General features: G+C 38.8%; 1 protein-coding gene across 1 annotated transcript in view; it reads left to right on the plus strand.

The window, feature by feature from the left end:
• The window catches only part of LOC111064346 (PHD finger protein rhinoceros), a 43,748-nt gene extending 29,354 nt beyond the window's left edge, over positions 1-14,394 (plus strand). The window contains exon 14 of the mRNA XM_039431483.1: positions 271-14,394. Coding sequence (XP_039287417.1) covers positions 271-7,455 — 7,185 coding nt within the window. The 3' untranslated portion in view covers positions 7,456-14,394. The remainder of the gene's footprint in view (positions 1-270) is intronic.
• Positions 14,395-14,552: the final 158 nt, after the last annotated feature.

Genomic DNA, 14,552 nt, shown 5'->3' on the forward strand with positions numbered 1-14,552 from the left:
TTTAGGCATTGCAAACCTTGCTAAGAAGGTTGGGAGGTTGGTATCATGTTTTTCAACATTATTAAATTCAATCAATTGATCTGTCACTTGTACTTCATTTTGAAGTCAAATATTTATAAATGTTAGTTCATGATATTATTAATTTTTAATTGTTACTTTTTTGCTAATCATTGTTGAAAAATTTGAGAGTTCAGAATTCTACCATCATTATTGTCTGCTATAGTTGAATTACTTGTGTTTGTGACAATTGTGTGCTTGTGTTTTCCTCAGGTGCGTAACCTGTGCTACATGGTCAGTAGGAGGGAGAAGCTGTCGCGGACGTTCTTCAGAACGCGTGAGCAGACTTTCCACAAGCAAGTGGCTGTTCTTGGTGACTCTAGCTTAAGTTTAAGTAGTGCAGAAATAACTGCAGTCAGGGATGCCAACCACGGACCATCCATCTACGATCGCCTCTATTCAGATCCTGCTGCCCCCGAGCTCAGTACGGACTTTGAGACCGTGTTGACACGAATAGCAGGCATCTGCTCGCCAAAGCCTGAGGAACGGGGCAGACACGAGCTGAATGGCCTGGTGCGATCTAAGAAGACTGAAAACCCCTACAAACGAATGTACATCAACGGTGGCATGGTTAGGCGGCGTAGTGTTTTCGGAAGTTTATCGAGTGGTAGTGATACCGATGTTGTCAAGTCTTCTATGAGGCTTGACGTGGAAAGTGCAATATCGAGTACGGACGACAAGATCGCGAAGCCAAAGGGCAGGCCCCGTGCTAACACAACCGCAGTCAAGGAGAAGCGATTCATCAAGAAACGGGTGCTTTCTCAGCCGACTGTCGAAACATCGACTGAGGACGAAGAGGATCGCGGCGGCCAATCGTCCAAAAATAGCAGGCGATCTACGCGCGGCCGCACCCTACGCCAAATGGAGAAGGAGCTCTCCGAGAAGTCAGGAGGTACCGATGAGAGCGACGATCTACTAGCCTTTAAAAATCTCAAGAAGAAGGAGCCTCAGAAAGTGAACGCTATCTATTCGGATAGTGAGTCGGACGTGTCCATCAAGGAAGAGGAGAGTGGCCAGAGTGACTCGCAACATCCCACAGTGCGGACAAAAGCAGCTGTCAAAGAGTTTTCGGCCGGACAACTGAACAAAGCCAAACGGAAAGCAGCTGCTGCTGCCGCCAGCTTGAAGGCAGCTGTCAAGAGTGAAAAACTAAGTGATAAAGAGAAGGCTGAAAGTTCACAAGAGGAAGCTGTACGTGACAAGGATAAGAGCCGAGGTGCGTCTAGAAAGAAGGACAAAGACAAGGATGCTGTACCTGCGGAACTGTTTGTGCCCCAGAGACAGGCAGCCAAGAAGGCCTCTGAAAGCATACGTGGAGGTGGTGGCACTGCTCACGCCAAGGCTGTCAAAGTTGAAGGTGCTTCTGAACCAGATACTAAAGCATCACCACCATCGACTGAAGAAAAACTGAAAACAGCCAAACAAAAGACCAAAGAGGCCAGAGAAAAGCCGGCGCGTGACGGCAAAATCTCAAATGAAATTAGTGATTTGGATAAAGATCGCGAAGCAGCAGAACTACTGGCATTTGTTCCTCAAAGGCAGGCTGCTAAAAAGGCGCAAGAACAACTGAAGAATGTCATGAATAAACCACCAACAACCGCAGAAAATGAAGCAGATCCTAATAAAGCGAAGAATTCCAGTAGTTTGCCTGAGCCCTCAAAAATAAAGAGAGACCCTGAGAGTCCTGTCAAAATCAAAAAGGAACCTGAAAATGATAAGCTGCAAAAGGTTGCGAAATCAATCGAGCCTGGCACACAATCTAGAAGATCTACAAAGTCATCAGCCTCTGCTACATCGTCTTCTTCATCTAGTGATTCGTCAGGATCAACATCCACATCGTCTAGCACGGATAGTGATAGCACTGATGAAGGCAAACCACCACCTGACAAGAAGAGTGTATTCGATCCTCCCTCTCCCTCTCCCCGGCCACGGGCTGTTGGACGTGAATCACCTGATAAGAAGCTGAAACCAGTTGCTGCCGCTGTTGCTGCTCAGAAGATTAAAAAGTCGGATGAAAAGATCTCTCAAAGTTCGTCTTCCACATCATCCAGCTCGACATCGGAGAATGAAGATCTTCCGCGAAAGACAAGGCCGCAACCTGCAAGCCGCAAGACTGCCGAATCGTGTCGACTGAAATCTCCCGACTTGAAATCAGAACCAATCAAGAAGGAGAGTTCCTACTCTAAAATGGTGGCTGCTAAGAAACTCAGAAAGACGCCCGATAAGAAGCTTAAAACTTCCGATGGGCGGCCTGAACCCGACTTTCAGCAGCCGCCTATTGAAAGAGAGGAATCGCTCCGACCATCATCCACCGGCCAGCAGCAAAGCGACCGTCGCGGTCGCGCCAATGCAGCCGCAGCGACAGCAGCCGATCGACTTGGATCTTCTGCTCATCAGCAGGCTGCGTCACCCTCATCCAGTCCCAAGCACCGCGGTCGCTCAAGAACTCCAAAGGACAATGAGGTCAGCATCCAAACCAGGCAACAGTCTTCTTCCCCTAAAAAGGAGCAGAACAAGTATGAAGCCAGGAAGAGAAAATGTAATGAGCCAGACAAAACTACCCCACTATCAAACAGAGCCAACACGCCAAGATCCAAGAGTCCTACGAGAGAAGACAGCTACAAAGAGAAAAAATCTGAACGTTCTCCAGCTGCGAGCAGGAAAACTGATAAGAAGGTAGACAAGTCTGTTGACATTAAAAAGTCGTCTCCTGCCAAGCACACACCTGAACGGGAGTCTCTCACTAGTAAATTGGAAAGAGAAATAGCTGAAAGAAAGGCGGAGAGGGAAACACCAAACAAAGCATCTTCTAGGAAATCTCTCGATAAATTATTTGAAAAGAGAGACAGATTGTTCCAAAATAAAAACTGTACAGATACCTCATCAGATAATAAAAGCATTGTAGAAAATGAAATAGATTCTAAAAAGCACAATCAATCAATCCACAATACTTCACAAAAATCCAAACAGACTGCTTCCGTTGAAAGTAGTAAAGACAAATTCAAAACTCTTAGTGATATTGTCGATGACTCAGACAGAGTACATTCATCTGACTTGAAAAAATCAAAAGATAAACCCTCCAATAATATATTATCTTCAAAACTGAATCTTGATCCTAGTCATAAAGAAGATGAGTGTTTGTCAAATAAACAGAGTCAGAGACACTCTCCGAGCAAACAGTTCACTGAAGACAACAACAAAAGAGTTAAATTGTCTCAGAGGTCAGAAAAGATTGATGAAGAGGCCAAAGATCAAAAGCCTTTATCATTTTCAAAAGATCTGTCAGTTGAAGAGCTTGATAAAAAGCTTGATCATCACAAATTAGAAGCTCATCAACCAAACAACATTGCGAATAAGGATTCTTCACATCACATCAGTGAGACGAATCTCCCCACTCTTTCCCCTCTGCCTTCTCACGATGAACACAATGATCACTTCAAGCATAAATCTTTAGAAACGAACTCTGATAGAAAAGAGAACATTCCTCTCGTGGCTTATAATAGTCTTGAAAGGGATGCTGAATTGAAAAAAGCATCGAGAGCGTCTCTTCCTTTGACAACCTGCCAGCAACGGTCAATATTTTCGCCTCCACCTGCTCCTCCAAAAGAGAATAATGAATCTGAACTATTTGACTTTGAGAATGACATTCTGTCAGTCGATGACTCTGTAAATGAAGATGGTTTTCAAATGTCTAAAGACTCTGAAGAAATGAGATCTCATCCTCTAACATTTTCTTTTGGCAACGATTTTCCATTATTCAAAGAAGATTCAAAAGAAGATAGTGCTAGGGAAACTCTGAATCTGGTTGAAAAACTACGATTGGAATATGCAAAGAAGAACACAAATCCATCCGATGAAACTTCCAACCCTACTGAAGAACTTGCAGGTGAAGATGAATCGAGTTTGCCAACTGAATCCGATTCTAAAACAGAAGTTTGTGAAGAGCTGCCTGAAAAGGAGAATAAATCCGTTGAAAGTGCAGAGATTGATGTGGTGGAGCAAAAACCGATTGAAGAACACCACCCCCACCCACTACCGCAAACTCCGCAAATGCCTCCCACTGAATCACTACCACATCCGAATGTTCAGGATATAATGTTACTCCAACAACAACAACAGCAGCAACAGCCACAACAACACCTACATCACCATATGTCTCAACTCGACCCAATAATGATGAATCAACATGTTCCACCGGTATCTCAACCGGTTTCTCTTGCTCCGCCTCCTCAGATCGACACCAAGTCGATGATGAACAGTCAAGTGGAAGATTGTCCAATCGGTGTAATCAAACCAATGCTGATGGAAGAGAGCAACCTCGTACTGTCCGAACATAATATGCTAGCACACAACGATGCCAGTAAGCAGCAGGGGCCACAGCTGCATGAGAATGCTGCATACATGTATCCACAGTGCACCATGGACAAGGGTGCAGTGGTGGGTAGGGATAACATGGACCACAGCAGCGGTGCACAGGCCGATGAGCGGTGGGTGCCTCCCAGTTCGCACTCGCACCACTACGAGGTGCCTCCCTCACCCTACACCCAGATGCAGGAGCGCAACAAGTGGGCCGACAGTGAGGTGATGCCGTCGCGACGCTCCACCTCCTCATCAGCCTCCTCCACCTCTTCATCCTGCAATCAGGACATCGAAACCAAGCCTGACGACATGGTACTTCTCCCTCCGCCTCCACCCTTGATGCCCCCCGACATGGTGCAATACCCTGGCATGCATCCGAATATGCCCTACCCATCTTGTGGCATGCCAGACACAGGGCCCTATGGTGTCTACTCGGAAGCAACACCATTTGTTCCACCGGTGCTGTACACGACAGGGCAGTGCGCACAGATGCCCTACCCCTCGCCGGGCGGCTCACTGTACCCAGGAGGGCCGTTCTCGGCTCCCTTCCCTCCAACACTCATGAAGCCGGCTGACCACATGCCTCCCCAGTGCACGGCAGCATTCACCACTTCCTCAGCAAATATGGCGCTAACAGCGGCCATGGTCTCTCCCAACCCAGTGCTCAGACAAGACCAGCCGATGACTCCAGCCTCTTGTGCGCACACCCTGCCCTCCGAATCCCCCATCACTGTTGACGATTCGTACGTCCAGCAGCGAATGCAGAGCTCCACCCCATCAACCACTCTCTCAACAATTGATCAAACAGCTGTGGAACAAACGTTTCAACCAACACCTCTCGAAGCAGAGATGCCGTCTCCCTCCCCCACATCTAAGCAATCGACTCCCACCGCTGGCGGCAAGAAATCGCCCACTAAACCGACTCGCACTTCGGCTCGATTTTTGTCTCAACAGAAGTCTCCAGCTAAGTCAGACAAGTCACCACGCCAAGCTGAATCAACCGGGAAAACAGCATCGAAGGGTAAAGAGGGAGGAGGAGCGAAACGAGGACCGAAGCCAGGAAGTGGAAGGGGGTCGGGCCAGACGCGTGGCAGAGGGAGGGGTCGTGGGCGGGGGAGGGGCCAGGCCCACCTCCACCACCATCCCATGTACATGGACGATACCATTCAGAGCAAACTTGTCGGTACTGTCTATGATCTAGATTTCGACGATGACAACGACCGTGTAGAAAATCTTAAATCAATGCGAGAACGCAGGCGCTCAACAGACGTTCATGAACGCAAATCCAGTGACGCTTCATACTTATCTCGTGACTCGTCTCAATCTCCAAAGTTCCAGGTAACCAGCTTAGAACATGGTGTGAAAATAAAATCAGGAGACATCAGAGATTTGAGGCCGCCTACACCGGTTGAAGAATCAATATGCACGACGGATAATAGGTATGACAGCCAAGCGAGAAACGAAACCTTCCCAGATGTGGCTGGACCACTGCTGCCTGGGCCTGTCGATATGAGGACGTACAGCTCCTATGATCCGGCAGCCGCGTCATCTGCCTACAGGGATGATCTGATCGGCACCTTCACATCCACACCGGCCGAGCATCCAGTCGCTGACATGGTCGAGGCCATCGACAAAGAAGTATGCGCCGATCCAGTCAGCCAAATAGACAAGGAAATACAATCATTGACACAGCAGAAGAGTAAAGTACCTGAGCCAGAGATAGTGAAGCAGAAGGAAGAGCCAGAGCCGTGCGAAGCAGTGGTTGACGAGGGCTGTGCATCAATCGATAAGGTGTCTCTGTTGGATTCGAGGAACCAGCTCAAAGTGAAGATCAAAGGGCCGTTCCTGGATGCGAACTATGTGGCTTCGGCCCCGGCAGTGCAAGTGCCGCCTCCGCTGCCTGCAGTGGTGAGTGTGGTGGCGGGGGTGGGGGCTGGATCGGGCACGTCCAACCTGCGTCGCATGCGGAAGAAGGAGCTGCTGCGGCAGTACTGGAACCAGGACATGAACATGGAGGTTAGCAGCACCGCGGCGGCCGAGCCCAGCTCAGCGCAGCCGCCCATCAGTCGCACCGTCATCACTATCCCCAAGGCGGTCGCCTCCATGACCAGCATCCCCACCCGCGAGGACTACAAGGCCGTTGTCGACGCCAACATGGAGAAGAAGAGGCGCAAAGACAAGGTCGTCAACGACTCGCATCACGACATGGCTGACAACGATGACCAACGATGTCGCAACGGCAACACAGATGCGAGCAAGCCGGCCAAGGGGCGCCGTGGACGACTACCGAGGGCCGCACAGACCCCGACTGCACCCAAACTCAAGATCAAGATCGGCGGCGACGAAGTGCAGCCAAGTGTGGTTCCGCCTCCGCTGCCGCCCCCGGCTTCAGCCGCCCCCGACGAGCGGCGCATTGTGCGTGTCAAGCCGCCCAAGAAACGACTCAGCACCAATGCCTCGTCGCTCGAGGAGCTGAAGCGCGAGAGCATGAAGTTCCGCAAAATGGTGATGCAGAATTTCAACGATGAAGAGGAGCATCGCCAGCCGGCCCCCGACACCTCTCCTGTGCCGCCCCCTACCTCCAAGGCCGACGGCAGCAAGAAGCGCAAGAGCAAGCAGAAACGTGTGGAGGCGGCCATTGTGAACGACAGTCATGGTGCAGACGCCGTCGCTGTCATAGGTGGAGGCGGAAACACCAAGCTCATTATCCGATTCGGCAAGCGCACTGACACATCAACACCTACGCCCCCTGCCCCTGCCCCTGCCCCTGATCCGCCTCCACCCGAGCCAGGCCCCCCCGCCACCGCGCCCACTGACAGTGCACCCCCCAGTGACAGTGCAAGTGCTGTGTCTAGCTTACGCCAAGTACGGACGTCAAAAACGTTTCCCATTAGGCTAAAACTGTCGCGCTGCGAGGAGGGTTATGTCATGAAAGATCCCTCCTCCTCCTCCGCCGCCAACACCTCCTCCCCTCCTCCACCCTTGGCACCGCCCCCTCCAAGCCCCCCGCCCCTGGCCAAGGACTGCGAGGTCAGGTGATGACAGTGCCAAGTCTATTAGCGAAACGTACCTTTCTAGATCTATTAGTATCATTATTATTATTCGACTATACAATTACCTAGTTTGTTGTTGTTAGCATTAAATGGCCGGCCTCTGGCAGTAGCCGCGCTTATTGTTCTAAACATAGTAACGATCCATTGTTTGTCTTCACAAAGTGATGAATTTATTTAGAATGAGGTAAGCTCAAAGCAAGTCCTCCCACCTGTACAAAGTAAACTTGACTATCTTATACTGATTGATTCATTGACGTGATAAAAGATGTTCTATTAATTATTATTTTTTATTTGTTGAAATATTTATATGAGAATTTTTAAAAAGCTAGCAACATTTTAAAATATTGATAATATTGTCATACGATGATCATTATAAATTATTATTGAGTTAAATAGTCCTTCCCTATTGGCGACTACAGTTGTCATCTAGCGTGTTGTATTGTACATTTGCACAGTGTAATGATTATATGAATAATTTAATAGTAATAATTAATAATTGAATCTAGGGCGGCAGCAGTGCGATGCAAAAAGTAATGTACAAAAGTCAATTAACTAATATCGTATGAATAATTCGAGACATATTTTTGTACATAGTGTATGTTTGTTACTGTATGTAATCTGTGTATGTAACTGTTTGTAATTGTGTAAAAATTTTAAACATATGTAACTACTATTTATTTTCTAATTTTGTAAGACATCACTAGATTTTATTTGTAAGGATAATTATTTATATTAGTTATACTTTTTAAACTACTCAACCTCGTAATACTAAACGGAGATATTAAAAATTATTCTCGTTTGATATTAGTATTTCGCTACATCATTTAATTAGGCTTGTTGGTGCAGTCGAATAATGTCAGATCTCAATAAATTTAGCAATATTAAATTATCTATTTGGAAAAAATATGAACGAACCCAAATTCAAGTTGAATTGCAAGAATTTTCATTGACAGATATTCTTAACTCATGATTGATATTGAAGATATTGAAATTTTTAATTTAAATCCCAAATTTTTATCAGGAAATTTATTATAAATTATTCCTCCATTCATTTATCTACATTCACTCCTATTAGAAACTGCAAAAGGTGTTTGCTGGTAAAAGAAAAACGAACTCCGTCATATTGAATTAAATTCTATATGTTTCATATGAATTCTAATTCCATTCAAAATTATGATTTATATGATGTTATGACAAGCAAATAAATTTGCAGTATCGAGTACTTTTAAATGTATAACCAAACCCAGTTAAAAAAGTTTCTTGTGGTTAAATTCACTGATGTTCGTTCCTTTGTCTTTGTAATGGAGAATCTCAAAACAAAAATCCATTCCTTCAATTGAAATAAAAATGTTTCATGTTCAAAATGTTATATAGATTTTAATATTTCATTGATAAAGTTTTTTACTACTCTGTATCCTCCATCATCCACATATACGAGCTTCTAGCTCTATCGTTTCAATTCAATAAGTGCGTAAGAAATCATGCCCGATATTTTTACTACTTGTACCTAACTCTTTCGCTCCTAATAAATGATTTCTTCTTAAAACTAGAAAAAGGTTATGTGTCTCCATTCGATGTAATTTATTTCAAATCTGTAACATTTCTTCGAGAAGAATGAAATCGAATGAACTTAGAGAAATTAAATTTACTTAACTATGGATTAAATTGCAGGTATTTACTCTTTTCAAGTAATCATGTAGTTGATGTAATTCATTGATTCATATTATTTGTTTGAGTTCTCCATTCAATATTTTTCTGTATCAGTATATTATTACTAGTGGGTCCAACTATGATAAGTAGATAGAAAATTTCGTCCTGCTTTGTGCAATAGCTTGCTTTCTAACAATATTTCTCATTTTGCACACATTCACCCAATATTAAAGTGCCAAACCATATTCTTAGTTGGAACATTTTAAATGTACTTTAACTTAATCATTTGTACTTGAGAAGAAGACCTAATTATATACTATTAAAATTCTAATTCATTGAGTGATTGGAATCATAACGAACTTTTAATTCAAACAACCATAATTGTTATGGTAATTTGTGAAGTAGTTTCTACTATTTTAATTTAATTTTTATTGTAGCCAGACGCTTCAATTTCTGTCAAATTATCTGTCGTAAAATTATGAAATTGGGTTCAACTTGAAGCTAGGAATTTGATGAACAAATTTCAATAAAATAACTGTATCGTATGTAGTGCACAACGAATCAATTTTTATTGAATTATTGTGTGGAACCATGAAATTATAATGTTCATAGGTTATCAGGGTTTCAACTGCACTAATTTATGAGTAGCATTTCCCTCTAGATAATTTCCCAGTTCAATTCTTTAGTTTTTCTTTTAATCATTTATCATTCTCATTGAAATCTAATAAATAATGCATCACTTTTAATAAATTTAAAAATTTTTAAACAATTTCCAATTACAATGTAATAATTTTATTGAAAACGACTACATCACGTTATATCAATTTTTTTTATCTTTTCAAGTTTGAAATTGAAATTAACATATATCTTTTGAGAGATGATATTACTTTGATTTCGTGCGCTTTAAATTACTTGATACACACAATCATCAATCAAAATTTATTTCAACTTGTTAACATACTGTTCTACTTTGTTTATTGTTTGGTATGCATTTAAAAAGTACAGTCACCTCTTGGAATACCATTCCCTATGAAATTTCAACGCTGTTTACTTGGTCCATAAGAGGTTGAACAGTAGCCTACGAGAGATTATTTAAAAATTAATTAATTGTAAAGAATCTCTCAGACTACGGTTGAAGCTCAATTTTTCTTTATTAATTCATGTGTCGATCTAGTTTGGACAAAGTGAAAAGCGTTACCAGTTCGTTTGGATTGACATTCCTATATTCTGAAGAATAAAACAAGTTGAGACTTGAACCAAATATCCGTACTGCCAAATTTTAAACTTTCATGCAAGGCCATAGGACTGGATGTAATCAATTTGACAACTCAGTCAATGAAGAGTTGCCATTACCTTCTGTATTGAATGTATCCAGTAAATGTTGGCTTGCATTAAAAGATTGTAATATTGCACAATCTGGCAACACTGATATTTTGTCCAAGTTTAATATAGTTTTATTCAGAGTATCATAGGGTCGATTGAATAAAAACTAGAATCAAGTGACTAGCAACTAGTCATTTGTCACTAATTCGTAGCTAGAACTTCTAGCCGTACACATAATACTGTACAGCTGACTCGAATCTTAGCATTTGATTGAAAATAACTTAGAACTCTATTGCTAGTTTCTATTCAATCGACCTAATGTAGACAACATCACAATATTCCAGTTTTTGGGTTTTGATAACAAATTATATTATTCACTATGGAAAAAATTAACACTTCTGTTCAGTAATTCGTTCAAAAATGCATTACTAATTTTCACTCCTTCCATTATTCAGTTTTGTATACGTATAAATCACTGTAAGAGCAAATCAAACAAGATTAAAATATCATCTTTCAAGGATATGATTCAATTATTTATTTTTAATACCTAGCTTATTTGCCAATTTAACACTTATACAATGTTATAAGGCTTTTGTTTTAACTCTACAGAGTCAGTGTACTATCTTCTCGAATATATTAGTGTTTCTTGCCAATATAACTATTATATCCATTTTCGATTTAGAGAAAGTGTTTCTTATGTTTGTAACACCAACTTACTCCATTTTCTCTTCGAATTAATTTCGTTCTATGAATAAAATCTGCATCTCAATATCTGTTTAATATATCTGAGATAGAGTTATAAGGAATTGAATGGTAGTAAAAAATAGCTTTAGATAATAGTTGATAAGATGATTTATTCTAGTTTTAGTATTTTCAAATTGTTTTCTCACAAAGCAAACACTTTCAATTCAAGCATTCAACCCCTAAGTTAGAAAATATCGTTAACCCTTTTAGATATTTTTCATCTTGTCAAACCTCAAGCATGAATTTCTCACAGCTTTTGTCAATAATATATTTTTTCAATTCAATTCAGTGTAAAGAAAAAACAATGTATAAAACTTGAAAGTCATTCGCAATACCTTTTTTTTCTATAAAAAGTTGTGTGTTATTGATTAATACACTACACAGATCTGTCACATCTTAAAATGTCAGGACATCATTATTAAGACGCTTCAGTAGTCATATTTCATCTTCTGATTATTTGACAGGATTTCAAAAATATGTTTAGCCATCGGTTTAAGAGTAAGATTACTAAAAATATTGTATGAGTTTGAACCGAAGTGTGTATTAATACTATGGTTATTTAACGTTCAAGATTACTATTTTGTGATTCATGTTTATTTTTTTTAGTATGCTTCCTTTTTAGTTTCAAGAGTTTTATCAAACTTTGAATAAATCCCATGCTGTTGAAAACTATTGCAATGATTCATATTTTACTGAAATAACAATCTGATATCTATTGTTTTTAATATTATTTATTAATGAATTCTTTTTTTTTAATTTTTAAAATCCAGTGTAAAATTGTTGTTTATAATTTTGTTGAATTATAATATTCTCTTCGATATTGAGTGGTTTGTTCAAATTCAATTTGACAACACAAGTATTTTCTTTAATTTTTGTAGTGTGCTCAATGTTATTATATAGATGTCTTTCAATTTTTTATTTCAAAATATATGTTTATATTTTTATTTACGATTTTGTTTATTATTTCCTTTCCAGTTGAGATCCAAAAATTGAGATTTGTAGACTTTTACCAAATTGATTCAACTATTGATTTTTTACTTGAAAAATAAAAATCATTTTCAAGCTCTTTGATAATCATTACCTAAGTTTTTAAATTCAATATAATAACAAAATCTCTGGGAGAAATTTAATTCAAAGTTGAGAAGAGAAAATAACCAAAAAATTTGTTCTTCAATATTTAGTCGTAGAAATATTTAAATCACTTGATATTTTTTTTAATTATTGAATTTTATTAATCTCGATTCATCGCAAAATAATGGAAATTAATAAACTAACACAAATTATCTGTGTATTGGTGCACATTTCAGTTTTACATCGTTATTTTAATTTATAACAGCCATTTATTCAGCTAAGAGGTTTATTATTTTTGCTCTAATTATTCTTGGATCTTGTTCTTTCATTTTCTTTATGTGTCTCAGGCTCTCATTAAACAAGAGTTTAAATGGTCACTATAAATAGGAAACTAATATTAATGAGGAATAATGAAGCTGTAACAAAGGAAATTAAGTAAAGTAATTAAAAACTTGCAAGAACTGTTAAATTTATTTCTGAATGGAAACATCCAACTACTTGAAATACTTGAAAAGTTATGGTTAAAGCTGGTAAATGGAATTTGTAAAGATCATATAGATATTTTCATCCTTTGAGTATTTATCAGATGTATATCAAAATATCTGTGTTTATATAAATTCATGCTTGATATGGGTTAACACATCCTATATATATTATTAATTATTAAATAAAGAGAGTTATTCTTCAATAATTTGATATTATTTTAAAATTCTAAACATTTTTTTTTGTAAACTGTTTTCAGTTAGAAACTAGCATCCAGTCCATCTCGAATACTAGCAGCAACTAGTGAACCAATGATCTCATACAATGTTCACATTTTACTTATCAGTAAAGTGGTTGTTTAGTTGTGCTTGTTCATACTCTAATTCACATTAGTTTTTCACCCGTTTACTAAGTATTGTTTGACTTGAATTTTTCTATTTTTTACAAGTTCAATTTTCTTGATATTATTATTGTATGTACAGAAGGTGATAACAATCAGTAATTAAGTATAAAATTAAATTTTATCTCAATTCATCTAAATTATTTATTGAACTCTGAATAATTTAAAAATGTTATGGACTAGTTGAATATTATTAATAGTTAATTATGACAAGTTTCACCGTCAGTGAAAGTATGTTTATGAAACTATATCTATGTTTATGAAATAATTAAAGTTGATATATTTGAGGAAGCAAGGAATGCTTTCTGGATAATTGTGGTAATGCGTTTCAAAAATTGTCCAATATCTCTTGAACATTTTCTAGGTTGAAGCATGCATCAAATATTTATTATAAGAAAGGGTCAAAGTGTATAATAGCCCTTTGTTATTTATCTTGAATCTGTATGAAAAAATGTAAATTTATCTGAAGAGTGAGAAATTTATACTAATATTTGTATTAATTTTTAGATATTAACGGTCAGTTAGAATTAAGCTAGCTACGAAATGAAGTTTTAGTGAACTCAAGCTGCAATAATCCTAGGTAATTCAATTGTAAATAAATCTTAGCTTGCTCATTTTTGTCAAAAAAATTGTATATAATTATATATTATTGGAACATACTTTGCTCTGACTAGGCCACTTGTTAGCAAGTTCTTCCCTTATTGTGTAATATTAATTTATATGATATTATCTATTTATTGTAAATATTCCTAGATAATCCGATAATATAATAAAATGAGAGCGATTAAAAAATATGCACAATTTAAATTTCAGATCGCTCATTTTTGTAATTGATAATGCCATAAATAAATTTGAAATGATAATATTGTAATTCTACAAACTTATTTCAGTTTTATCACATTATTTATTTTCTCGTTTAGCTTTAATTTGTTATTTTTGTAGTAGGAATAATTTAAATAAATTATTTACTTTAACAGACTATGAATCGCGAGACCTGTATAGTTATTGAAAATAATTATTGTTTTGTACAGTAATTATTATATTGTTTGGTATTTTATTTTTTTAATGACATTAACCCCCAAGTTGTAATATTCTATTCTTGCGTATTATCATAATTTTTAATTATAAAACTATAAATATTATAATTATGAAGAAAAGTTTTATGTAAATAGTGTCAAATCTATGCCGGTCTTGTAAGATATGGTGTTTTAATGTGCACATAGTCCGTAATATAAAAACGTTTTCTAGTAAAAATTGAGTTTTATTCTAATAGCACCTATTATTATTCTTAGTATATTACCGTGAATTTGCTGCCAAACTCCTTGAACCCTCATACCCCCCATATTCCGAGAGCTGCTTTCCAATATTTTATTGTATTTTGGTGAATTACTTCGAACTTGGAACATGATAGT

The sequence above is a fragment of the Nilaparvata lugens genome, chromosome 6 (assembly GCF_014356525.2).
Source record: "Nilaparvata lugens isolate BPH chromosome 6, ASM1435652v1, whole genome shotgun sequence".
Classification (NCBI taxonomy): Eukaryota; Metazoa; Arthropoda; class Insecta; order Hemiptera; family Delphacidae; genus Nilaparvata; species Nilaparvata lugens.